Source organism: Python bivittatus, unplaced genomic scaffold (assembly GCF_059951505.1).
Source record: "Python bivittatus isolate LINGU-HERP-01145 unplaced genomic scaffold, Pbiv_v1 ctg000700_np1212, whole genome shotgun sequence".
Classification (NCBI taxonomy): Eukaryota; Metazoa; Chordata; class Lepidosauria; order Squamata; family Pythonidae; genus Python; species Python bivittatus.
The window spans coordinates 58,947,461-58,975,311 of NW_028277098.1; the positions used below are offsets into that span (position 1 = coordinate 58,947,461).

The 27,851-nt window shown below is 39.6% G+C and overlaps 1 protein-coding gene across 6 annotated transcripts in view; it reads left to right on the plus strand.

Moving 5' to 3' along the window:
• The window catches only part of FOXP4 (forkhead box P4), a 181,540-nt gene that overhangs the window by 40,079 nt on the left and 113,610 nt on the right, over window positions 1-27,851 (plus strand). For 4 of the 6 annotated variants that reach the window (XR_015798494.1, XM_088154112.1, XM_088154115.1 and 1 more), the window contains exon 2: window positions 10,943-11,186. The exons of 1 other annotated variant lie outside the window; for it this stretch is intronic. Coding sequence is in view for 4 of the 5 variants with exons in the window: in XM_088154112.1 (XP_088010238.1) it covers window positions 10,959-11,186 (228 nt within the window). In the remaining variant the exon portion in view is untranslated. Of the gene's footprint in view, window positions 1-10,758; window positions 11,187-27,851 lie in introns of those variants that run through there. One more of the 6 variants, XM_088154114.1, reaches the window with a different exon arrangement.

Sequence of the window (27,851 nt, forward strand, 5' to 3'; positions counted from 1 at the left end):
TGCTCCCTATAGCTTCTGGTCCTGACAGCTGAATGATAGTGCTCTTGCCTGCTTGTAATAGCTGCCAAACTTCAGACATTGCCTCCGCTTCCCTGTCTGTAGGCCAGACCGTTTGCTTATCACCCTTCTCCTACACATACTCCACCGTCCCCTCTCCCACCGCTTAGCATTTGCTTTTCTTAGCCAAGAGCCTGAGTGGGGTAAGAATTGGAAAAAATCTAAAAAAGAAGAGGAAAAATCAAATGTGAAGTAATAAAAAAGATGAAATATGTAATTTGTTAGCTCTGCAAACAAGTGGTAAAGCTTGATTTCAATAAAACTGTTCAACTTGCATACCAATTCTTCAAGATATAGGCAAATGGAGCAGTATAGGTTGTGTCTGGAATGCTCTTGGCAAAATTAGTTGTTGTTCTCCAGGCCAGAGAAATGGTTAGCTACTGTCTAAAACTGAAAGAATGGTTGATAGTGACTGCTGGTGCTCAAATTAATTTTCACGTTGGCTGAAGACAGGGATTTTCTTGCAAGTACACATGTCTTGGGATCATAAAGATATACTTCTGGGCCTCTTGGGAAAATAAATAGTTTGGGCTTCACAATTTCTAGGTTCTTGCATTCCAAAAGTTCTGTGGGCATTTTTATGGATAGTGAGGAAATGCTTTTGCAAAAGCCTTGGAAATCCAGTTGTGCCTTTTGTATATTCAAAGATAGTCTCTGAGTTAAGCTTGACTCCTGATAACTTAACGGACACGTCCATTCAGTTTTCTTTTTAATATGTAGTACTTTAAAATAACTGAAACCTACTGTTTGGTGCATGAGGTGCTGTACTTTTAAAGTACTCTTCTTCTAGTAGAAATCTCCAGTATTGTGATAACTGGTCCATGCTAGTTTCAAACCAGAGATAAGGTGTTTTCCATGTTGGAAGTTTACCCCTCCCTGATAGTGGAAAGACATTTCCTATATTTTAATCTAAGATGTACTGTTTATCCATTTCATTCAGTTTTGCCTACTATTGGCATACCAGCAGACATCTTTCAATTAAATTGCTACTTATCCCCTTTTATCATTAAAAATTGGAGATGCCAGATATCTACATGCTAGGTATGTACTCTTCCTTTCAGAGTTTATAGAAGATAGGCATGGCACTATTATTATTATTATTATTATTATTATTATTATTATTATTATTTATTAGACTGGATTTGGCATTGTTATCGAGTCCTTCCCAAGGACCTGGGATAGGCAGATGTTGTTGTTTGATGGTGTTAAAGGTACTGTTGCAGGATGTAAGCTGTTCCAAATAAAGCTGCCTTTTGCAATTGACTGATGGTGATTTTCTCAATGCCAGTGGTGTTCAAGTGGTGCTCTGGATGTTTTGGGATTGCACCCAACATGCCAATTACTATCTTTACTTTCTTTTGACATAGTTGTTCTATTTCTATTTGCAGATCTTTGTATTTTGTGATTTTCTCCAGTTCTTTCTCTTCTAGTCCACTGTCTCCAGGTATTGATTGCAATGTCGGCTATCCAGACTTTTTTGTCTTTCTTATCAACCCTTGATAAGTCAAGGGTGTTACATGGCAGGTGCTTGTCTGTTTGAATTCTAAAGTCCCAGAGCACTTTAGCTTCTTCATTTTCTATTACTTTGTCTGTTTTGTGCTCCCACCAGCTCTTGCCTGTAGGCAAATGGTATTTCTTGTAGATATCCCAGTGCACCATTGTTGCTACTTTGTTGTGCCATTGCTTGTAGTCAGTCTATGCGATCTCCTTGCAGCAGCTGACTAGTTGGTCCACTGTTTCTTCAGCTTCTTTGCAAGAGGCAGCATTTGCTGTCTGTTACTGTCTTCTCAATTCTGGCTTTGTATGCATTTGTTCTTAAGGCTTGATCTTCGTGCAGCCAGAATTAGCCCCTATGTCTCTTTCAACTTTCCTGCTCTTAGCCATTGCCAGGTTTTGTTGTTATCTGCTTTGCCTGCTAGTTTTTTTTTTGTACTGACTATGTAATACATGTCTCTTTTCGTTAGTCTTTTTTGTAGGCCAGTTTGGTCTCTTCAGTATTCAGTAAGCCTTCATGGTGTACTAGCTTCAGTGCATCTTCTTCATTGTCCTTTAGATATTCTTCCAATGCCCTTTTTTCTTCTTCAATTGTTTGGTGTACTTGCAACATTCCACGCCCATCTATGCACCTTGGTAAGTAGAGTCTGTCAACATTGCTGCATGGATGAAGGGCATGATTCATTGTCATTATTTTTCTGGTCTTCCTATCCAGGGCTTCTACTTCTGCTTGAGTCCAGTCCACTATTCCAGCTGTGTATCTAATGACTGGAATTGCCCAGGTGTTAATTGCCTTGATGGTATTTCCTCCACTGAGTTTGGACTTTAAGATTTTCTTCACTCTCATGATGTATTCAATCGTAACCTTCTTCTTGACTTCAATGTGCTTGATGTTGTCAGCTTGAAGGATGCCCAGGTTTTTTCCATAGGGCATCTTGATTCCTTCAGTTTTCACTATTTTTCTCCTCTTGATTGTAAGGGTGACACATTTGTCCAGTCCAAACTCCATTGCAATATCTTGGCTGTATATCTGGACAGTGTTGAGCAGTGATTCTATTTCAGATGGTGTTTTTCCATACAGTTTCAGATCATCCATGGAAAGGAGGTGGGATAGCCTAGCAGATGTTTTTGATGTTTGATAGTCGTGTCCTGACTTGTTCAGTATTATTGTCAGAGGAATCGATGCAGTGACAAACATTAGTGGTGATAGTGAGTCTCCTTGAAAGATTCCTCTCTAGATATTAACCTCTCCCTGTCTCTCACCATTGATCAGCAACTGTGTCTTCCATTTTGCCATTGAACTTTGCACAAAGATTCTGAGGTTTCTACTGACTCCTGTTATTTCTAGGCACTTGATTATTCAGTCATGTGGCAGGGAGTTGAATGCCTTCTTGTAATCAATCCAAGCTATATTCAAGTTGGTCTTCCTTCTCTTGCAGTTTTTCAAAATCGTCTTGTCAGTTAGGAGCTGATCTTTTGTTCCTCTGCTGTTTGGGCAGTTTCCTTTCTGCTCAGGTGGAAAGAGCTTCTTTTCAACTGGATGACCAGTCAGCTATTTGAAAGTTGTTGGCAAGCAGGTAATTGGCTTGTAGTTGCCTGGCATTGCTCCTTTTGTTGGATCTTTCATTATCAGGTAGGTTTTGCCAGATGTTAACCAATCCTCAGTTTCACCTCCTTGCAGTATGTTGTTAAACTGCTTGGCAAAGAGTAGCTGCAGACGAGACAGATGTTTCAACCAAAAACCATGCAGTTCATCTTCACCTGGTGCTGACCAATTCTTGATCTTCCTTGCCCTTTCTCCACCATTTCTGCTGTTATTACAAGTTCTTTCATGAGCTTTAAAAAAAAAAATTATTCACCTTCTTCATCCTAGCTGCATTCTTGTTATATTTCTTACATAGCTGCACTGAGAATTGCACTGTTTCTTCTTTGTCAAGGTATTGATTAGTTCATTGCAGTCTCTCCACTGATGGCTTGGTAGAAATGTTTCTGATTCAACTAGAATTGGAGATTCTGCCCAAAGTGTGCAATTCAAGCTTTGTACCTGCTGATCTTCTTGGCTATGGCTGTCATTTGCTGCTTTATTATTTCCAGTGCTTCTTTGATCTTCCTTGTTTCTAGGTGATATTTCTTGATTGGGCATTCTTTGGTCTTCTTGTTCTTCAGCTTCTTTTCTTTCATCTGTTCTGGCTTGCTTGCATCTGATCTTAGCATGCTGATCTTATTTTCCAACCTGACCTTCCATTTTGGTGGTGCATTGTTTGGCTTTTTTCTTGTTTGATTTTGTATCCAAGGCATTCAGTTATAACTGCAGCCATGATGTACATTAGTTGGCTTGTTTCTTGCAGTGAGCTTATATTTGATATTACAGTATGGACATCTTTTAATATTGTGCTGTGCCTTCTGTTCTTTTTGTGCTGCTCCAGATGCTCAGTTATTCTTCATTTCAATTCCTCTTGTTTTTTATTTGGAGGGCTTTGTTCTTTCTGAGGAGAAGGCAGAGGAGAAGCTGCCTGGCTTGAGAATGAAAATTATTCAGTGGCTATGATGGCTTTCTGTACTGCCAACTTCCCTTGGATTGCCTCTACAGTCTGAGCTACTTCTGGCAAGGCTTCGATTTCTTTGCCCTGGGTAGATGTTTGCAGCTCTTTCAATTCTACTTCTGTGAATACTTTATTTCATATTATAAATCAACGTTGATCTGCTAGCACTTCCGAAAACAATTGCCCTGAAAACTGCAAAGGATTAGTCCAAAGCAGTCACTGCAGGGTCAGTAATGACTGAGCGCAGACCAAAATATATATATATATATATATATATATATATATATATATATATATATATATATATATTTGCAATGGGTAAACAACTTTTCTTCCAGTAGTCCTGCAACTGCTGGCCCTGGTTGCTCAGCCAACAGTCCTGAGTCCTGTAGCCCACTTGTCACCAGATGTCTAGGAACTAGAACACCTAGCATGGTCCTTGTTGACCCAGGCAATGACCAATCTGTTACAGGTTTCTGTAAATTATGTCTCACCATATTGTTTATGGGAGAGAGACTCTTCATTTGGCTCTTTTGATGAGACCTGTCCAGTATGGAACCTCTAGCATAGCTCTCATCCTCCTCGGAGCACGTAAGCCCCACAACCACATCAAGGTAGTGCCTCACTGGGGGTTGTTGCTGTGTTGTTATTTATTTGATTTCTATAGTGATGATACATGTGGTATGATTTTTCAGCATTATAGTTTATTTTCCTTCTGGGTCTGCCATGGTTGCGATCTTCAGCCAGGCATGAGCAGAATTAAATGAGTGCCTAGAGAAGAAAATTTGATACATATGCCCATACCCATACCCATACACACACATACGTATGTGTATGTATCTCCTTTGCATTCAGCTTGGCTCCTGTTGCGTTCATGGAAATCTCAATGTTGTTTTCTTGGCCGCATGGGTTGTCTTTGCCTTATTTCAATTTTTTCACTTTTCCTTGCTTCCCATTGTAGCCAGCAGATCTGGTATTATCTAACAATTTCCCACCCGTGTGCTAACTAAGTCTGAGCCTGCTTAGCTTCCAAATCTAGATACAGTCAGCTATGTGCTGCCACCTGCCTAAATACCACATTGCAGGCAAGACAAGGCTGCAGCTTCTCCCCCCCCCCCCGCTAATTTTGATTTTAAAATATAAGTTTAGCTAATGTCTACACTGGATGCAGTAATAAAATCCCATCCCTACCCCAAACCAGCCTTTGTATTTCTCTCAGTTAAATCCATTTTTGTACATAAAAGACACTTTAAATGGTCTGTGTGTATATATGAATACTGTTAATATCGTGCATAGAAGGTGAAAGGGAATAATTTTTAACTGAATTTATATTGTAATCTTCTTAGGATTTATTTTTATATTGTAAATGCAAGAAATGCATTAAAAGAACAAGACTCGATACATGTGATATTGATAATTATATGGTTTTCCTTCCCCATCCTTGAATCCAATGTGAAACCAGTAATGAATGGATAACAGAACTGTTGATGGCATGGTTATCTTTCGCGTGATCTGTCCATTACATCTATTCTCATTCAGGTGGCTTTGATATGGCCTCAGATCTAGCCATGGGAAATGTAAACAATTGCACATTTTGTTGTAAAATATATCTGAGTTGCAGCAAGTCCTCTCTTGGAAGATATACTCTACCATGTATGGGAGATATAAGGGAATTCCTTTTCATAGAGGGATTGCTTTAGAAGTAAATTCAGTTGTGTGATCTGCAAAGGATAAATAAGTTTGTGTACCTATGTTAAACGTTTATTCATACAGATACAAATGTTGATGTCTATTAAATGAGTGAAACAGATAATAGTGCTATTATATATGGCCCAAAGAATACTACTAGGAATCAATTTTTAGCAACTGAATTAAGAAATGGTATACTTTTTAATTATAGGCATTGTTACAAATGGCAATCAACAACCTGTGCTGATTGACCATTTTTGTCTGTTTAATAGTCTGATTGTATCAGAAAGTATCTATGTTTCTATGAACATTCATGTATTAATTAAGAAGTACTTCAAATAAAATGTTTATTTCTAATAAATTGATGGGAAGGAACGAAAAAGCTAGTAGAAATATAATAAAATAAGAGAAGTTAAACCCTAAATGTGTGTGAGCTGCATATAAATCTTAAGACAATATTTGTCATGTTTACTGCTAGGTAAAGAAAAATGATGGAACAATTGTCAGAATGAAAAGCAAGTTTTCTTTCTGACAACTGGCTTTACTCTATTTGCTTTGTGAAATGGAGGGTAGTTTCTTCTGAGTTCTGTATATGATTATACAACATGTAGAGTTAACATATGATGCTAAAAGTTGGGTGTGGTTTGTATTTTGTTTCCAAAATGTTTGCTATCTTTTCTGATAACTTGGTAATTTCTGTGCTCCAAGAATTTTTGTTTGAGTATCCTAATGTCATCTTATCCTTTATACAGCATAATATTGTTAACTAGAAATGTATATTTTCCATAAATCCAAATCACAATAATGTTGTGTTCTTGAATTCTCTGGTACAAGTATGCCATTCTGTGTTGCTCTGTGTGCATTTGATAGTGTGAGGGGCTACAGGAGGGAGTCGACAACTCCACATGGGAATTAATGTCATTCATACACCCTGCGGAAATGACTTTTGAAATGCATATAATCTCAAACATGCAAATGAGAAGCTTGCTTCACCCTGTTTAATATGAATGATCAGCTTCTGAATAGCTATTATTACATGCCACATTTCAGCAATTATGTTGTTCCCAGTTTGTTGGTCTATCGTGCCAAAAAAGAAAAGGGAAAATCCACATGCAGCAAAGAAAAGGTAGAAAAAAAAAATCCTCCTCTTCTGTCCCTTCTGCTTGCAAACTTGCTGGCTGCTTGTCTGATCAGTTCCTTCTGGCCTTTGTGCTTCACTTTAGTCTAGGAAGCAGCACTCTTGAAGGAAGCACGACTACTGCTTTCTTCACAGAGGAAGAAAATTAAAATAAGACATCCTAGTGTGTCTGTTGCGTGTTAGCAGCTTTGTTTTGTATTACTATTACAGTAGTTTGATTCTAGATAGGCTTATTAGGGTGAAATGAGACTTTTGAATGTAATTACAGTAGCAGCACATTACTCATTGATCTTAACCAAATTGGTGTTAATCAATTTAAGGCAATTGGCATTTCCTTCTTTAAATTTCCATTTGCTAGGTTACTGAAATACTGTGAATACATACTGGAGTCTGCTTTCATTTTATAGATGAACAACTCATTTTAGTAGTTGCAGAGGAAATACTCAGTGTGATTAGAGTACACCTTCAAGAGTCTCAACTTGGGAACATAAACAGCAACCCAGCAGTATCTTGAAAGAATTTCTTTGAAGCGCTCTTCTCTTCCAGCCTTCTCTAAGTCTGCTCTCTCTCCCTCCCTCCCTCTCTCTCATTCTCTCTCTCTCTCTCTCTTTAAATAAAGGCGTACTAATACCAGCTGTTGGGACTATTCAGAGTTCCAACCCTTATGATAGGCAAGCCTTGCTGGCAAATTTACTCAGCAAGCAGCCATTTCAGATTCTTACTCATCTCTCTTTGGTCGTAGTACTGATTGTGGTTTGGGCTGAGAGGGAAGCTACTTCAATTACATACAAAATTATTAGTCTGAATATCTGGGAGAAGTAAATACAAGTAAATTTTCCAAAGCCTTCTTTTCTGCATCTTCCACTTGAGGGTCTGGCTATTTTTGCTTTGGAGGGAGGGGAGTGGGAGAAATGTTAAACTGTTATTGTCTAACCATCTAGGAAGGCATTATCTTTATCTTTCATAAGATCATGCATTCAGACTGAGAAGTGGACGGCCCCATCCCAAGCAGCAGAACGGCAAGACCTCCTGGGTCTTGCAACAATGAAGATTGTATGTGTGTGTACAGAGCAAAGTGAGACAAGGAATTGGTGATTGTGAATTGATGCTGTTCTCATTTTGCCATGGGATGCTGGCAGTATGAGGGGAAGCAAGTTTGCTTTTTGCTTCTCTTCAGTCTAAGTCCTAATGCAGTTGAGAGGAAGGATTGACAGACAGAGCTATGAGTGCCTTCATTCCTCCCCCTCCTTCCCAGTTTTTAAAAGTTGTTATGGAGATTATCCTTTTATAGTTTAAAACGTTTTTGGGGGGAGGAGGGAGGGAATCAATGGGAAAAAGCCTCCTATACAAACAACCCTACTAGCATTATTTAAAGTTAAAAATTAAAATTGGAGGACCTTCTGAACCATTTTATAAAGGGTGGGGGTAGAATTACTCCATATTATTATATTGGAGAATCAAGTATGACTGCCTTTCGTAATACTGAGCCCATGTTCCATGGTGCTAATGACTTGAAGAAGTGAGCAATCTTTCCCACTGTTGACCTCTTTGTATTGGCTGTGTACTCTCTTGCAGTTTTTGAGTAGAGAAGTTTTGAGAGCCAGTGTGATATAATGGTTAAGTGTTGGACTATGACTGGGAAGATACAGGCTCAAGTTTGCTTTCAGCCGTGGAATCTCACTGGTGACTTTGGACTTGTCACATTCTCTCAGTCCAGCCCATTTAATAGAGTTGATGCTTGAGGGCAGAGGGATTGCAGGAGAGAATGCGGTGTAAGCAGCTTTGATCTCATTGAGGAAAAGTGGGATACAAATTTAACAAATAAATGAATAACTTTATCTCCTGTGTCTGGAAAAATCATGCACCCTTTCTCACAAATCTTTATATGTTTCTCGTTGTCTTCACAAATATTTTGTGATGTTTAATTGATGTGAAATTTATAAACCTGTAGTCTTCAGCCTTTCCTAACTATTGTGACCTCCAGTTGTGTTGGCATGCAGTTCTTACTATCTTCAGCTAGCACTGTGATAGTTGCATATTATGGTAGCTATAGGTAAATACATCTGAAGACAACACATGAGAAAGTTTTTTCTATAATTTGGACAACTATTGGAGCAGTTTCTGTCAGCTTCTATCTTAACACTTTTTTTAACAGCATTGCTTGTCTTTGTAATGAAAACTTTGAATTAGATAGGTGGAGCAACAGTTTTTTAGGATGGACGATTTTCCAGCCTTATGCACTTACTTTCACTGTCTGTGCCCAGCATCTTTCCTGCAAAGTGTCAGTGATATGAGATACTGAGTTCGGTTCTACAGCTGTTTTACAATAGTTTCCTAACTAACTGTAGCGTCTATGAAGAGTCAGTTTTTTACTTCTGGCGACTGCCTGCACTAGTCCCTGAAGTTTTTCTTGGCAAGGTGTTTTGGAAGTGGTTTGCCATTGTCTCCTTCCTAGGGCTGAGAGAGAGTGACTAGATCACCCAGCTGGCTTCATGTCTAACACAGGACTAGAACTCATGGTCTCCCGTTTTCTAGCCTGATGCCTTAACCACTACACCAAACTAGCTGCCCCTTATTTTAATACTGTCTACAAGTAGGACTATTTTTAGGATATATGTAGCCTTTGCTGGACAAATTTTAGATTATCTACAGATGCTTTCAATCAAGCACTTCACCACTGGTTTACATCCAGATGCATTCCTGTACAATTTGCACACATACCAAGCAGTAGTTGTGCATTGCTGTCTTTTCTTGTTACAATGCTTGAACACAATGCAGATGGACATTACCTTGCCTCTGTATTAACTTGCACTGAAAAGGTAGGTTTTACCTGTAAGTTCTCATGAGGTGGTGATTCTCACTGTCCTACGCTACTGCTATATATATTTTGTGCCCAGTGCTTCTATTAGCTTTAACTACTTCAAGAGCAGATTTGTACTCTATGTATATAATTTTGTATGCTGAATGCTGAAGTGGGGATATTGGTGTGTATACTTGATTAAAATGTTTTATGATCCCCTTGTTAATTATAATGAATGTTATATTGTCTATTTTCCCCCTTTGGCATGGAATCAAAATTCTATTAAAAGATTCGTTGTAGCATTTTATGAACTTCTAAAAACTGTTTTGCACTGAATATTGTATTTCCTTATACGTGGATGTTGGCTGTTTTTGTCTTTTTGTCTTTTTTTTTTTTTTGAGGGGAAAAACATACAAATATGAAATAAAAAAATTAAAATGGAGTAAATAATATTTGCTTCTTGATGACAGAGGGATATATGAGTTAAATATATGTAATTAAAAAATAGGAATATAATTACTGTTCATGTTTTAAGAAAAAAATGATATTTGCTTGGGTATTTGTTAAATAGTACTATATAGAAGGGGCAGAGTTTTCCCAGAGATAAACTTTTTGAAGCATCTCCTTGCTTTCTGGTGAAATTCTCATTTCTTCAAACAGTTTTTGTGCTGACTGCAGAGCTAGGTAAAAGACTCCATAATATTATGATTAAACTGATAGCATCATCAATTCACACTTACATGTTTATCGTACAATTTGCTATACCTCTGTCAAAGAACTTTATACAAGGGAGAGGTTTCTTGTCATCACTGTCTTCCATTTGTAGCATTCCTGCATTTCCATTTATCATAGGAACGCTATTAAGGAAGGAAAAAAATAAATAGCTAAGTGATGTATTTTGATTGGTAATGTTAGTTCTGTGTTGATGGACTTGTATAGAGTAATAGAATTAGTTTTATTATCACAGATGTAATCCATCAGAGATTATTTACTAGAATTGGAATCCATAATCTGGTTATAAATTCAAAAATAGCAAATGGGTCGAACAATTCTATTTTATACACAAAAATAGTCAGAGGAATCTTGCTCTCTAGACATATAGTTGCAAATCTCCTACAAAGCAATCAAACACCATTTATTAGGAGGCTATCCTCAAGCATAGTTTAGAATCTGCAGCTCAAATCTTTGCTCAGATGTCTTGTTACTTCTTTCTTTATAAAGGTGCTGCTAGCAAGTCATGATGGTTGAATCAGCCTCGGAGACAATACGTTCTACTCCCTCCAGTCAAAATGGTGTCAGCAGCCTAAACAATCCAACTGATGGAGCAGGAGGAGGTGGTGGTGGTGGCGGTGGTGGAGGAGGAGGAGGAGGAGGAGGAGGAGGGTGTGGAAGAGAGGGAGGAGCCAGTGGAGAAACCAATGGAGAAATGAGCCCAGTGGAACTCCTCCATTTTCAGCAGCAGCAGGTACAGTGGACTTGATTCTTCCATTTTCTTTCTTATTCCCCTTGCTCATTTTTCTTCACTTAAGTAGGTCTTAACTTTAGGAATAGTTCCCTCTTCTCTTTTTTTGGCTCCTATGCTGCTTTCCGATGGAATTGCAGAGAAAAGAAATGCAAATAGAAAAGTTATAAATCAAGTAAATGGTCTGCTGATGGTAGGTCTCACATTATGTTTGTTTTCTTGCATTTATAAATGTGTTACTCCTACGTCCTAGGTGAGGGGAATCATTTCTCATGGAACTTCTTTGCTGATGGGTGTGATTTGTTTAAGATAAACATTCATCCAAAGGGGCTATTTGTGTGTACCTGCTTGCTAAGAAATCTTGCTAAGTTTTCAGTATTTAAGGTATAATCCTGGTTCTTAAGGTGTTTCCCCACATAGTTCAGAAGCCACATATTGGCATCCTTAGAAATACTGCTTTAGTGACAAAATAAAGGCATTCAAAATGGCCACAAACTCTCTAGAAATTTGACAGAACTTCCCTCGTTTATGATTTACAAAACCCTTGTCAGTTTAACTATATGCCTATGCTCTGTATCTCTGATCTATGCTTGGTTTCATTCAAACTGTTGCTCAACTGCTAACTGTTGTGCTTCTTCAGTGTTATTTTATAAATAGCATCTCAACAGTGGCTTCAAAGAAATTATGCAAAAGGTTTTGTAAAGCGTGAGGTTCCTGTTATTTCAACTAGTTAGTAGCTTAAGAAGCATTAATTAGTACATATTTGAATAATTATTTTATAGATGAAGATGTGAGCAAACATTGAAATGGTGCTTCATGTTTCAAAGGCAGTGATAATAGATATATGTTAGTGATAGCATATATTAATAGATCTAACACAATGCAACTCAAATCAAGAAAACATGTATATAAATGTATTGTATGTTTAAATCATGTTCACTGTCATAATCTGGTATTTGTGTGCCTTCCACCAACCAATTCTTGCATTTCTTCACTTAATTTTAGATAGCTGTGTATTGTGCATTCAGAGGCAGTTGTAAAGTTTCATGAACATCTAATTGCCTTACTTGAATACTTACTAACTGTAGAGTTGATGGCACTTTACTTGTAAATGCTGTATGTTCTACCCTTAAATTGCTTTTGAAAATGGAATGCCTAGATTGGCAAAGTTCTATTTATTTATTTATTTTATTTATTTAAGCAATTTATATGGCCACATAACTCACTCACGGTGACTCCAGGTGTCTTACAGAAATAAAAACCCCAAATACAAAATCCGCTACATCCCCTCACAACCCTGGCAATAACAAGACATTTACCCTAGCCACTTGATGGGCTCTGTATTGACCTGGGATCCCCAGCCTGTTGGCAAAACCATGTCTTCAGGGCCTTGCGGAAGGGTATCAAGATGGAGGTCAGTCTTATCTCTGTGGGGATGATGCTCCACAGGGAGGGAGCCACCATGGAGAAGGCCCTACTCAGTCCCACTAGATGGACCTCCTTGCCCTGTCTCCCCAATCTGGTGGGTTGGGCAGATGAAACTGGGAAAAGGTGGTCCTTCAAATAGCCTGGCCCCAAGCCATGTAGGCCTTTAAAGGTGATAACCAGCACCTTGAATTGGACCCGGAAGCAAATCAGCAGCCAATGCAGCTCCTGTAAGAGAGGTGACACATGTGCAAATCTAGACTTGCACAAAACTATGCGGGCTGCCACATTCTGAACCAACTGAAGCTTCCGAATACTTTTCAAGGGCAGCCCCATTTACAGCGTATTACAGTAGTCAAGATGAGAGGTGACTAGGGTATGGGTGACTGTGAGAAGGGCCTGTTGGTCCAGGAAAGAGTGTAACTGGTACATAATACACAGTTGTGCAAAGGCCCTCCTGGCCACAGCTGCCACCTGCTCCTTGAGCAGGAATCGCGAAGCCAGGAGAAGCCCCAGATTACGCACCGGGTTCGTCTGGGGCAGTACAACCCCATCCAAGACCAAAGATGGCAATTCTCCATGGATCAAAGAACCCCAAACCCAGAGCCATTCTGTCTTGCCAGGGTTCAGTTTCAACCCGTTGCTTGCTCCCCATCCAGATCTTAACAGCCTCCAGGCACTGCAAGAGAGAGGTCATGGCATTGCTTAACTCACATGGGCTGAGATATACAGCTAAGTATCATCAGCATACTGAAAGTTGTCATTTCTCCAATTTCCTACATGTTCCAGAATCTTCCAAAATGTTTTAAAGATTATTTGAATAACTTACAATAAAAAAAATTCCATTCATTAGCAGTCACTAGTGGTATTACAAACAATAAACATTAAAACCAGTAGAATATCCATCTGTGTTCCTAGGGCATCATAAATATATTAAAGAAGTATTTGCCATTTCCAGTGGCTAATTGTAACAGTGTGGGATATTTGTAAGCACAGTTGGGGAGGTATTGTCAAAGTTTTATTACCACTGCATCTGTATCAAGTGAATAAAGATGGACCAAGTATCATTTCTATTCACTGTTTCTTATTGGAATCCTTAAGAGGGACAGTTTGCTTGCTTGCTATCTGTTTGTCCATACATCAATCCATCCACAAAGGACTCTAACAGCAGTTGACAATTAATGACTGCCAGTGTAGTTCTGCATTATACAACTGTATTGGTTGCTATATTACTGTGTATCAATCGTTTTGTATGCCGAGTCTTTTGTTAATTTTGTTTTTGCTGCACATTTGACGGTGACATTCCAAGTGATTCTAAAACTGTTTGTGAAGTAGTATGTACTTGCTACACTGTTTATCAGGCATTCAGTATGAGTAGTGTTCCCACGCAAACTGTTGTACCTATCAAGCACAACTTCATCTTAGCTACCATAGTGAGAGTGTAATCAATCAAGAAAATAGTTGAAAATTTTCAAATATATAGATAATGCTTAGTGAGATAATTAGTGGCTAAGTGTACAAATGCACTTAGATGTGTCATCCAACCCATTCTTACTATTAAGTGACTCCACAGTTGGCTTGAAAACTGTAGTTAAAGAATATTCATCATGGTTTCCCATTAAATTGGACTGAGGTTGCAGAGTTCAGTTCTTGGGACTGATTCTCTTTAGCATTCTTATTAATAAATTGGACAAAAAGATAGAGGGATTGCTTATCAAATTTGCAAGTGATACAGAACTGGATGAGGTAGCTAATATTTTAAAAGACAACTCAAAATGACCTTGATTTTTCAGTGGGCTGAAAAAAAATCCAAACAGAGAAAAATAGAAAGCTTTTCACATAAAAAAATAATACCATCCAAAGTTATAGGATGTAAAATACCTGGTTTGTTAATAATGCATATGAAAAGTATTTTGGAATTTTCACTAAGCACAAGCTGAATTTATTTACCTACTCACTCACTCAATATATATCCTGCTTTTATTTGAATCAGCAGAGTGGCATTGCTGCCAAAAGAGCAAATTAAATTTTTGTTGCATGTATAGTTTCCAAACCACAGGAAGTAATAGTTCCACTGTATACTGCATTAGTCAGACTCCACCTTGAGTACTGTGTCCAGTTCTGGGCATGATACTTTAAGAAGGATTTAGATACCAGAATAGGCATGAAAAAAGATGGTGACGGTCAAGAGACTGAAAACCAATTCTTACAAGGAGGGAAAGGAATTGGGGATATTTAGCTTTGAGAAAAGATGATGGAGGGAGGCTATGATGGCATTCTTTCATATACTTGAAGGGGTGTCACATAGAAGAAAACCAAGACCTCTTTTTTTTTATTCTATGTCTCTATTCAAGGCATAGAATAATGGTCATATGACTACAGGAAGGCAAATTCTGATTGAATATTAGGAAAACGTCTTAATAGTAACAACAATTACTAATTACCAATACTCCTCCACCCTTATCACATCTGCAGAGTGCCGCCCGGCAGCCCTGTTTGGGATCACTAGATACCCTCCTTGGTAGGGGGATCTGGGGATTCATTTGCAGGGCTGCATGGAAGAATTTTCAGAGCATCTGCAGGATAAAATCGCTTGGATTCATTCCAAGTTAGGCTCCGAGCATGGTGCAGGGTCTGGGGAGATACCAGGGGATCATTCTTACCCAGTTATCTGGGAACAGTTTGATTCTGTTGTTCCTGAGGAAGTGGACAGGATCCTCTGGACCGTGAAGGCCAGCACTTGTCATCTGGATCCATGACCCTCCTGGCTAGTGAAAGCAGCTCGGGAGGTGACATGTGGTTGGATCCAGGTGATGGTTAATACATCCTTGCAGGAGGGAGTGTTTCCAGCTGCCTTTAAAGAGGCATTGGTTCACCCCCTCAAGAAAACCTCCCTGGATCCTTCCATACTGGACAATTTCCATCCAGTCTCCCACCTCCCCTTTTTGGGGAAGGTGGTTGAGAAAGTGGTGGCATCACAGCTCCAAAGGGTTCTGGAGGAAACGGATTATCTGGACCCTTTTCAGTCAGGTTTCAGGCCCGGTTATGGAATGGAAATGACATTGGATGCACTTATGGATGATCTCTGGTGGGAGTGGGATAGTGGAAGTGCGACCATCCTTGCTCTCCTTCATCTCTCAGTGGCTTCTGATACTGTTGACCACGGTATCCTGTTGGGACAACTCAGGTAATTAAGGGTGGGCGGCATGGTCTAGTGCTGATTCACCTCCTTTTTTTCAGGGCTGATCCCAATTGATGGTGATAGGGAGCGAGAGGTTCCATCCTTGGCCCCTCCTTTGCAGGGTGCTATTCGGTTCTCTCTCCACTCCTTTTCAACATCTACATGAAACCACTGGATGAGATCATCCGCCATTATGGGATGAGGTATCATCAGTATGCTGATGATACTCAATTATACATTTCCATCCCAGGTGAGGTAAGTGATGCTGTGACCACCCCTCTCATGGTGCCTGGAGGCTGTAAGGGTCTGGATGGGGAACAACAAGCTTCAGCTGAACCCTAGTAAGATGGAGTGGCTGTGGGTTAATGGCTCCTCTGTATACGGGATTTTGTCATCTTTGGTGCTGGATGGGGTAGCACTGCGCAGACAGACCCAGTGCGTAATCTGGGGGTCCTCCTGGACTCACGGCTCCTGCTCAAAGAGCAGGTGGCAGTCGTGGCCAGGAGGGCCTTTGCACAACTTCGGGTTGTACATCAGTTACGCCCTTTCCTGGATTGGGATGCCCTTCGAACGGTCACTCATACCTTTGTTATCACCCAGATAGACTACTGCAATGCGCTGTACATGGGGCTACCCTTGAAGGGTATCTGGAAGCTTCAGCTGGTCCAGAATGCAGCTGCGGGAGCTATTTTTGGGGCCTGAAGAAGGACTCCCATAACACTGTTGCTCTGCGAGCTGTATTGGGTACTAGTTTGCTTCTGGGTCCAATTCAAGGTGTTGGTTACCTGAGGGACCGTCTCTTCCCCACGACTTCAACCCGTCCCACCCGATCACACAGAGAGGGCATGCTCCGGACCCCCTCGGCAAAAGAGCTTTAACTAGTGGGGTCCAGAAGGCAGGCCTTCTCTGCTGTAGCCCCCACTCTTTGGAATATCTTGCCCCCTAAGGAGGTGAGATTGGCCCCCTAAGTCCTGGCCTTCCGGAGGGATTTGAAGACCTGGCTCTGCCATCTGGCCTGGGGTGGGAACGGAAGTCATCAAGTGTGGGGTTGGCTAGTCCCTTAGAGGCCTGGCGTTGCTGCCCCGCACCATCAGCCTCCTGGACTTTTCCCTTTTTCTTTTATAACTTTGTATATAGGCTTTTAATTGTATATTTATTTATTGTTTTTAATGAGTTGTGAGCTGCCCAGAGTCCCCCATTGGGGGGAGATGGGTGGGGACAAATTTTATAAATAAAGAAAATAAATAAACAATTTAACAGTAGAACCAAGAACTAAAGGTGGTAGGATATGTTTGCTGGATATCTTCAAGTAGCGGAGGGGCAGCAATCTGGCAAGGATGCTTTAATTTGTATTTTTGCACTTTGTAGGGGTTGATTGTCTAAATGGTTCCAATTCTCTGTTTCTATTTTATGCAGTAATACCATTCCATCAAGGATCATAACCTGCATGGGTTGTAGTACTTGTATATCAGCATCAGCTACCTCTTTCATGGCATTCAAGACTCATGAGGTCACTTAGCATTAGAAGACCATCTTGAACAGTGAATGATATGCATGGAACTATGCAACAAACACAATTGTTAATAGCAGTCAGCCAATCAACACTGGCCTCTCAGGCTAGAGTCTAGGTCCAATTAGCAAAATAGCCTGCTCTTCAACATTTCATAGAGTGGGCAAATTGTCCATTGCTAATTGAAATACCCCATCTCTGGACCAGTTAAAGATGAGAACAAACAAAGGCCAAAGTGTTTTGAACCCAAGATAACTATAATACTACCACAAGCTATTTTACAGAGAATGAAATATTCATATAAAAAGAATAGATACATCCCAAAGGTTTGTAAATGCTGTCACAAAGGGTTGGCCTGTACATGTGTACATATATGAAAATGGATGATGATTTTTAGAGCTGCAAGACTTAGATGGTGGAAGGTAGTTAGACAACAGAAGGAACTGATTCATATTATATTTTATACACCTCTTCTGATTTTTGGAACTGCTGAAGGAGGCCTCAGAAATTGAAGCAAAATAATGTGGCCCTTTGCCTTTAGAAGCAAAAGGCCATGTTGCTTTATAAAGCAGTGTTGAAGGGGTGCCTCACTCAGACCTCTGTCAAAGCAGCTCAGTCCTTTGATACCTTGCATGGACCTTGTATGTGCTTTATCAAAAAATCAGGTAATTATGCATTTGCTGTATCTACAATCTCTTGCTTTTCAATTACATAAGCTTAATAATAAATCAGTCTGTAGCTCCATTTTGTAGCTACTACATAGTACTAGTGGGTTTTTAGATCAGCTTTATGGACTATGTCTTATAAATCCCTACTTTCCCCTGCCTCGAAAGATTGACTACACCATGACTCTGTGGATTCCATTTGTTCACAAGAAATCCAAATAATAGTCTTGTTGGAATAAACCGTTATACTACTTTTGATTCCTACCTTGGTCTTGGCCCGATTGTATATACATAGACATGATATTAAAGAAAGGCAATGAGTCCAACCACATTTGGAGATTGCCTCCCTAAGCCATAAATATTAGTGTGAGAGCTGTAAAAAATTTCTCTGATAGTTTAGTAGCTAGCACTGTAAATCCATTACCTGATTAACAGCTGTTTCTTATGCAGTTAAGCCACTGTTTTCCTGATCTGAAAGGAAATCATGTGTATCCTGCTTTTTGGAATCACCCTGCTGAATGAAAGAGATATACTTCTCTCTCCTGTCACAGATGTGTTTGTGCTTGTGGCTTTAGTAAGGTCTGTCTTCACAATGCCTAGAATCTTGGCACTGTAATTCATTTCATAGCTTTGTAGGCTCTGTTTTACTAGGGGTCTAAGTACTGCAGTGCTAAATGAGCATAAAGTCCTTCATTGAGACTGGTGCTGATTGGTTGGACCACTAAAGTTCACAGATGAAAAATGATGTCAGTGTTTACCTAATGCCTCTCCCAGTCAATGTGGGAATCACAATGAGAGCTTATAATATGATATGGTTTGACTTGATGTGGTACTGTGCATGGGCAAAGGTATTCAGATTTACCATACACCACTCAGAGGCAACAAATACTATGTTTATATATTTATTACCCTTACTTGCACAGGATTACATGAAGATCTATTTTGAAGAGGTGCTTGTAAAACATCCAAACATGCTTGTAAAACAGGTGCTTGTAAAACATCCATTGAATTTTTGGATTCCATATGAACTGGCCAAGTGGATGACAGTTGTCCTCAGATTACTTTTCATTTATGAATTACGTACTTTTGTAAATATAGACAATTGTATTAACTTTAAATGCTCTTTCTAATTATAAGGTTGCTTGTCTACCCATTCAAACTAAGTGCAGAAATTCATTTGCTTCCCTTCCTCCTCTTTGCAGCATACTTAATGTCTTTTACTGTATCTTATTAGGCGGATATCCTACCTTATGTCCTTCAGAAAGTGCTCCAAAGGAGAGGAAGCTGAAAATTGGTTTAAATTGCAACTCCTGTAGATACATTATTCTGGACAGTGTCCTAGGATCAGACTGAACAAGATATATTTGGACAGGATTGTTGCAATTTAAGTAATGTTCCCTTACTCCTTTCTGGTCAGATTGTATTGGAAGTATGATGCCATCACTGTGGGCAATATTAACTGCAGTTTCATTTTATTTCCCCTTAGCCTGCAAGAATCCTAGTAATATCTCCATTGGGTAGGAAAAAAATGTTCAGACCATTTCTTCCCTTTGGGGAGAGGGTTAAGATACAAAATAGGTATGGAGTTTGATACATTTTTAAGAGGAATAATGTGAAAAATTGGCCTGCTGAAAATTTGTTTTTTTTAATTTTGTGATGTGATTTGTAGTGTTCTGGGGATTATAAAATGGGAGGACTATATATGGGGCGTGGATTATCCATGCCTCCAGTATAGTTGAATGAAGTGATAGATGCAAGAAGAAATGAAAGGAACATTCTTTTATGTCCTTTACTTTCTCAGGAAAGACAGATCTAGGAATGGCAGTCTCTTAAATCTATTCTTCCATTCATGTAGCTTAACTGTAAAAGGAGGCTATTTGCATGTGTGTGTGTGCACCCACACATGCACGTGTGGAGTCATTATCCCAAATAATGTTTGCCTTCACTCGAGTGCATTCCCTGATGCTATATATAATTAACCTGTGGAACTCACCAGTGCGAGACAGTACTTAAAGGCAGAGGAAAGTTTTGAACACAGATGGCATCTCCAGTGACAATAGCTCAGATGAGAATCATTGGTGCCATCAATCTTCATGCTTCAGGAAACAAGCTGAGCAGCAGCTGGGGTCAGTAATAAATGTCCCCATCTATAGAGTTTTGCACAATTAGGTACTTCATGAAGGATTTACACCTTCTCGAGAAGTATCCCATGTCTGCCCCTGTTTAAAAGGGTAACCTAGCCATCAGCTTGTTCCTGTCTGACAGCTTCTGTCTCTTCCTTGTGCTTTAGACCCCAATACACTTTCCCTCAATGTTTTTTTTCCTGTGGAGCCCTAATTCTCAAGAGGAGAAAGGACAGCAAGAAAATATGGAATGTAAAGAAAGACTGGAAGGGAAATATTAGTTTATCTTGAGGTATTGGGCCAATGTGAAGTGCAGTAAATAATTATCAGTTAATAATCACCAGAAGTTGGTCCATGGTGCTGTAAGATGAAAGAAAAATTGTTCTGAATGATTACTTTCAGAGGACAAATAGAGGACAATCCACTAAATGTAGGAGCAAAGTTTAAAATTTTCTGGTGTAGGACTGAATGTAATTGAAGTTGGTTTCATTTGGAGAGATACAATGTCAAAAATGAATTTTGTGTATGAAGTTCAATATCATACTCACTGGTGACAGTTTCTCTTAACTTGGTCTTTGCCAACCTGGTACATTCATTAAGTGGGAACTTCAACTTCTAGAATACTCTAGTCAGCATGGCTAATGTTGAGTATTCTGGGAGATGAATGCATTTAAGGTGGATAGTGCCCAAGTTGTGAAGGGCTATTCTAACTACATGATAGGCATTCATCTGAAATTGTCAATTTCTTGGAGAGGTAGGCTGCACTTAAGTAATAGGTGTCCAGAAAATCATATACCATATGAAAATGCACAACAATAGAAATGGTGTTTCAGAACTGTTTAGTACTGCATGGAAGATTGGGAGACACAGGACCTGAGAGAAACCTAGAGTCTCACAACCATATTGCATGTGCTATGTTGAACTGATGCTCTCTGCGTGAAAGTGTTTGTTTATGACCTTCAAGATGGCAACAGGTAGTAACACCTTGACCAGCTATATATCAAACTGATGATAGGATGGTCACCAATGCTAGCGTCATTCATTTGATTCTCTTTAGGGTTAGGAAAAAGTATTTACTCCAGCTTTATTTGCTGATACAGTATGGATAGCTGCATGTGCAAGCTAAAATGCTGACGGCTATGAAAATATTCTAACCTTTCTTCCACATGAGCAAAGATTTCACAAGCATTGTTAACTCTTGAAGCATTCACCTGATTGCTGAGCAGCATATGCTGCAACAGTCTTAGATGTTTAAATGACAGTGGAGCCACTCATAAGTTTGCATCCACATAGCACAGTACCTGTGTGTTTCTGACTTTATAGTCTCATCCAAATGTCTAACCAATGAGGAAACTCTTCCCTTATTCACATTTCCAGTTGAGCGACTTGTGGCCCCCCTTCACTAAAAGTACTGATATCTGTTTGTTCCTCAGTAACAATAAAGACCACAATCCAGAGTTGCTCTGCAGTGAGATGGGCAGTGACAAATTTGAAATATAAATACATAAATAAATCCTTGGAGCTCAACTCAGTCCCATGTTTACTCTCCTACCTTCTTATCAGAAACCTTTCCATAGTGATGGAAAGGTCGATTTTTCCCTAAACACAAGTATACCAGGCCACCACTCCAATGCCTTCATTGGACTGGTGACTGCACAATGCTTGTTTCCAATATCAAAAATGTTTAGTGGAAGCTGTGCACAGTTTCATAAGCCACCTGTACATCCCATATATCTGATGAGTTGATTGTGGAATACGTTGACTTTCTTTTCTTGCATGGAAATGCCCTGGGCAAAATGATATATAGATTTAGTCTGCAATATCCAGTATGAGGCAATCATAACTTTATCCTGAAGCATGTTAGTTGAAACAATGCTTCTGGTCCCAGTGTGTAGGCTCTGGTTTATATTATTGAACTAAATTGTTTTTGCAGATGAGCGCTCAGTAATGCATCCTATCATTTTGTTAGAGGGAGAAATAGTCAAATCCCTTGCATGTGGTGATGTATTTTCACAAAATAATTGAACATCTGGCCTAGGACAAGACAGTTACACAACCTGTGGGAGAAGTGAACCAACTATCTTCCTATAAAGAGACAAAGTGATTTGCTCAAGCCACAGTAAGGACTCTTCTGCATGGCAGCCTTAAGCTGCTTGTCTGTGCTAAAGGCAGCTGGAAATTAAGCCAGCTTAAGAAATTGCTGTCTGGATTTCAGTCTGTTCATCAGGTTTAGCAATGATGCTGGCCAGGTGTCCTGTCCAGATGGTGGTTGCCATGGCCCTTGATTGGTGGATTCCCCTGCTTCTTTACTCTCTCACCTGATATGGAAAATCAAGCACCATTCACCATGTGGGTAGGTCTTTAAACACGTGGTTTCCACTGATAGATATTTTGTTTAAGACCCCCCTCATTAACTCCTCCTGCATACGGGACATCTTCCTTTTTGTCCACTGGTGAACTACTTTTTTTTTTTTTTTTGAAAGGAAAGACCACAATTTTACCATTCTTCCTATCACTTGGGCTGAAAGAGGAAACTGTCAGAATTCTGGCCACTTTTTTCCTTTAAAAAGTCCATGGTTTCACTGGTAAACCAGTAAATTTGTCTGAAAAAGGAGAAGAAAAAAACAGCCTTTTACTGTTTTACAGTGTACTGGTGAAATAAAGAAAAGCACATCAGTGGGTTCAGCAATCCTTTGTGGGACTATCCGCTCAGAAGAGGACAGGCAGGTTGGCAGCCCAGGACAGAATCCCAGTGCCTGAAGGTACTTCCTCCACAATACACAGGAGACAAGTGGAGTGGAGGCATTTGCTGACAATAAAATGAAGCACAGTGGGTGGATCACACAGCACTGCTTGTGCAAGCAGAAGTCGAAAAATGCTACTTTTTATGCAGAACAAGAAAGAACAAGGTTGCTTCATCAGTGGGCTGGTGGTGGGGGGGCAGGTTGAGGATGACATTATGCATTCCTGTTCTTGAGAAACAGTTATCCTCATATTGGAGGAAGCAGGATGTGTGGAGGAGCCCTAAATGCTGAAGCAGTGAATAGAGCTAATTAGTCTCTGGCTTTTAGATTGCTGCTGGTCTGCAGGATGATTTCTTGATCTTTTAGTGGTTTGTGCTTCTTGTAGAAATACATAAATAACCTGCAGACTGAAATCTGTTGATAAAGATATTACTTAAGTGAAGAGACCTATTCCAAGTATGGATTTTAAAAGAACATTTTAGATAATATAGGAAAGAATTTTGTTGATTATTCCAGCTGTTGTGCAGGTATAACATGTTCTCTCCACCTCTTCCCAGGCAGACAGAGTGCCCAACTCCTGAGCTTATGGTAAACAAGGTCTGGAAACGTGAGCTGGGCTGTGGAGTAATGAGGTGACAGAAAGAGAGAGAGATAAACACAGAGAGTCAGAAGTCAGGCATCTGACAGGAGTTTAGACTGAAACAAACAGCATTGGCAAGAGAGCACACGTCACTTTTGAACAAGACAGAGTGTCTGTTTCCATGCAACGGGCAGAACTGAAGAGCTTGTTTAAACAGAGATGAAAGGAGCAAGGAGACAGGGTGACCTGTAGCCAGTGTATGGTCCTGATGTTAGAAAAAGGAAGAGAGGTGTAAGGAAAAGAAAAGGGGAGTTGCTGAACTCTAATTCAGGATGCTTGAAAAAAAATCTGGGATGAGTAAGTAAAGACCTTGAAAACTCCATGCAGCTGTATAAGGAAGTTCAGCAAATCTGAGGGCTATTTCATTTATGGATTAAATAAGGACCTCCATTTAACAAAGAGGAGAGCAGAACCAGTAGCATATGATTTAACAACTTCTGTTGATAAATCTGTTGCTTCACACTGACAAAGTGCACAACTATTTGGTATCTAAGGGAAGAGCATTTGAACCCAAAATCTGAACTCAGATGTATTTTTACTAGTGGTAGTTACTTCCCACCTCTGAACTGCTGCCTCATAAATCATAAGTCTAATTAGTTTGCTGTGTCCTGTGAAAACTGGTCAGTTTATCAGACTTTCCAACTTCACATTCCTGCTGTTTGTGGCATGTCTCTTAGCTTCTCATCTTTTTCCTTGTCACCTCTCTCTGCCCACCTTGCCCTTTCCAGTTTGATGCAAAGCAGACTCTAAGAAAACATTAAATATGGTGTGCAGCTGTTAAAAAAAATGGAACAGTTGTTTTATGTTCTGCATTTTACTTGGAGTCTGTAGTCAGGACCTGTGTTTGTGTTTAATCACTGTACAGCAACTAGTAGTTGAAAGTGCTTTTATGATACTTAATAGTAGGAAATATCTTCCAGTTTCTGGGTCTATAAGCAGGCTCAATCAGGTACATTTGTATAATAACTGTTCTTATGTAGATATGTCTCGTGACTTGTATAGATTAGGCCTGTGACTACCTTTGAAAGAGATACTTTGGAACACATGGAAGCATGAATACAGTTCTTGTCTGTGACTCATTAAAGCAATCGTGTCTGTTTCCAGGATTGCGTGGTTTCAGCAAATATCTCCTCTGCCTTCCCTTTGCAGACACTTAAAAAAAAAGATGTGTTTGCTTGAATGACTCATATATAGATGCTGCATTCTTACTCCTGCACATTCTGAAGCTTTGCATAGCCCTTTATAGATGTTGTCACTTGCCCAGAAAAGCTACCAAAAGATATGTAGTGGTGCTATATGTAGAAGCAGGAATGTTTTAAAATGCTTCTTCCCACATTTCCTATCCAAGTACATATAGATCGTACAGACTGATGTTTGAACCTGAAATAGTGGTGCTACATGAACAAGTTTCTTATGCAGTAAAATGGGTTATATATAATAAAGCTTCTACAAGTAATCCTGGTATGCAGTAAAGCCTTTCAGTGATCTGCACCAGCAAATAGATCTAAATTGATCTTTCGTGAATTGCTTGTGGAAGCTGAAAGTAAAACACTGAACTCTCAAATCTCAGTAGAGATTTAGTTGGGCAATAAGTCATACAATCCTGACCACTTTGTTAAAGTGATAAGTACATGTGTTTTGCAACTGCAACCTAGGTCAAGAGTTGTGCTTTTGTTGGAGAACTCAGGGCCCATTTGTGCTCCTTACACTGGCCCATTTAACTGTTGTTGTTTTTTAAATAGAAAATACGTTTTAGGACTGCTTCCTTACATTCTGAAAGACCAGGGGTCAAGAGCCCTTGATTGTAAGCAATCTGGGTCTGGAAATGTAGCTCCAACAATGTACTCTGGTGTGTCTTGTCCATTTGAATTGTGTTCAGTTTCAAAGTAATCTTGGAATGTCTATTTATATCCCCACTTGGTATCTTAGCTCACAAGGGTCTGTGTATCTGCAGTCTAAAAGCTGGTTTAGCATACCATATGCATGCAGTTGTGTTGTAATTTTGCTCTGACATGTCTTCAGGAAACGGGGAGAGCAACTCCCATCTCTTTCCAAGGACCAAAGTATTAGAAGCAACTTCCAGCAAGGCTTCCGCAGATCTTGTGGAGAATGGGAAGAACAGAGGAATCACTTCCCAGCTTTCTCTAGCAAATTTGATGGTGTTAGGAGAAAATGCTTAAGTTTCAATGGTGGGGCCCAGCTGAAAAATGTCCTGAGATTCAATAGCATGTGCTTACATTGTGGCAAAGGTCATGGGAGGGGAAAGGTCAGTCAGGGTCATGGGAGGGTTGCCTAGCATCTGGGAACTCCCACAGTGGTTGCTGTGGGAACACTGAGAGACCTCCAGTGTGCTAACATCCTGTAATGAGATTCAGAAGAGCTCCAATCTTTACACAATAATGAGTTTTTAACTTGGGCTAAGTCCACCCCTCCAGAACCATCTCCCCAAATGCAGATCCCTTTAATCCTTAGGAGGGGGGGTGTACTGCAGTGACTGCAAAGTGGAAAACAAGGCAGCGTGGTGAAAAATAAGCCACTCCCTTGCTCAATACAACAGGATTGAGGAGGGTAAGAAGAATATAACCCTGGGTAGCAGGCTTATGCTTAGGACTGAATTATGGTGCTCTTGACTTCCCTAGGAGCCTTTGATAAGAACATCTGGAGAAAGATTAGCCCTTCAGAAATTGTTTTTCTCCTATTTGCTTGATGGTATGATCAATCTGGTAACTAGAGCTCTGACACAAATGTCCTCTCTGTTGGAGTGGTCCGACTAACCATGCTGTAAAGCCAATGTTTATCATATGGCTAGGTTTTGTCTTGTTGGTGTATTTGGGATATTTGTAACTGTTACTGTGATCCTCTTTCTCTCAGAACAAGGATCTTTGCCAGATGTCTCCAGGCACAAGTAAGCCTATATCTTAAGCAATTAAGCAATGCTGTAGTATATGAAGACTATCCTTTATAGTGAATTGTGTTTGACGATAGTTTTCTGCTTATATTCTGCTGAAGCAACATTTGGAAACCTCTGACAAAGTACAGAGTAAGTTGTGAGAAAGAGGCTGCATCTTGTTTATATATCCTGACTTTGAAGATGGGTTAATAATTTTCCTCTGTGCAATATTCCCCTTCCCTCACGTATCTTTTAAGGCAGAAATCAGCCAGTGTGTTTGTTATAAGTTTCGCCTTCTGATGGGCTAACTAGATTAGTTGGTATTGAGTTTTTAAATTCTGCGGAACCATCATTTGTTCCATGAATCTTTTTTAAAAAGTAAGTACCAGCTCAGGTGTTGCTAATTTCAAAACATTAATAATTACAGTGATACAATGATATTGAAAAGTTTTAATAAATTGTATATTTAATATGGTTTCATAAAATTTCTTATGTTTTGGAGGATTAGGAACATGTGCTCTGTTCTCATACTTTCTCCTTTTCTGATTTAATGAATCCATATGACACATTTGTTGGAAAAGTACCATGAATAATTAGCAGGGACAGCCCTAAAGGGAGCAGCCTTTGGTTGTTCCACCTTTAAACCTTTGATGTACCTAGCAATAGCCGAATAGAGATGGAAAGTAGGACACCAGATGATCCTTTCTTTATTCTGTACCATGAAAAAACAATTTGGTGGGATAGGAATGATATATCCAACAACGTTCAGATGGCACAGAATAAGACAGAGAATGGATAGTGAAAGGGCCATTGAAAGACATCCACAGGAGGGCGAAGTGATGAGGGCAATGTTGGACCATTGCAACACAAAGCCCATCCCTTTTGTACATGTGTCGTGACATCACACATGTGTAAGAAGGGGTCAGCACTTGTGTTGAGATGGCACAGTGCTGCTGTCTTCATTTTGATGTGAATGTATCAGATCTTGTAGACACCCCAGGGCTATCTGCAGTTATGGGATGCACACTTCTTATGCTTAGGCTTGCCTATAGAATGCCACCATAGCTTAATTCTTGTCTGGAATGCTTCTTCCATACTATAGTTAGTTCAGAAGCAATAGCATTTGAGGATGAATAGGAAGAATATGCACGTTAGCCAGAAGGTTAGCCCTTGATTTTCCAAACAAATAATGTTGATTTAAAAAAAAAAACACTGTTTGATAAAATCATTATCAATGTGATTGGTAATCTGAAACATTTATTTTTAGCTTTTAATCTGAAGCATAAAACTGCAGTTAAAAATAAAAACAGAAATGAGAAGATTTTTTATTATGGATGCTGATGCCTCCCCCCCAAACTAGGCAGCATTCTAGGGTATTCTTTTTTCACTAAATAGGACACAAACTAGTTATTAGTGATACTTGATCACCGTGGCATAATGAGACATTTGAAAATAGCTGGAATACATGGTTAGCTGACAATAATTGACAG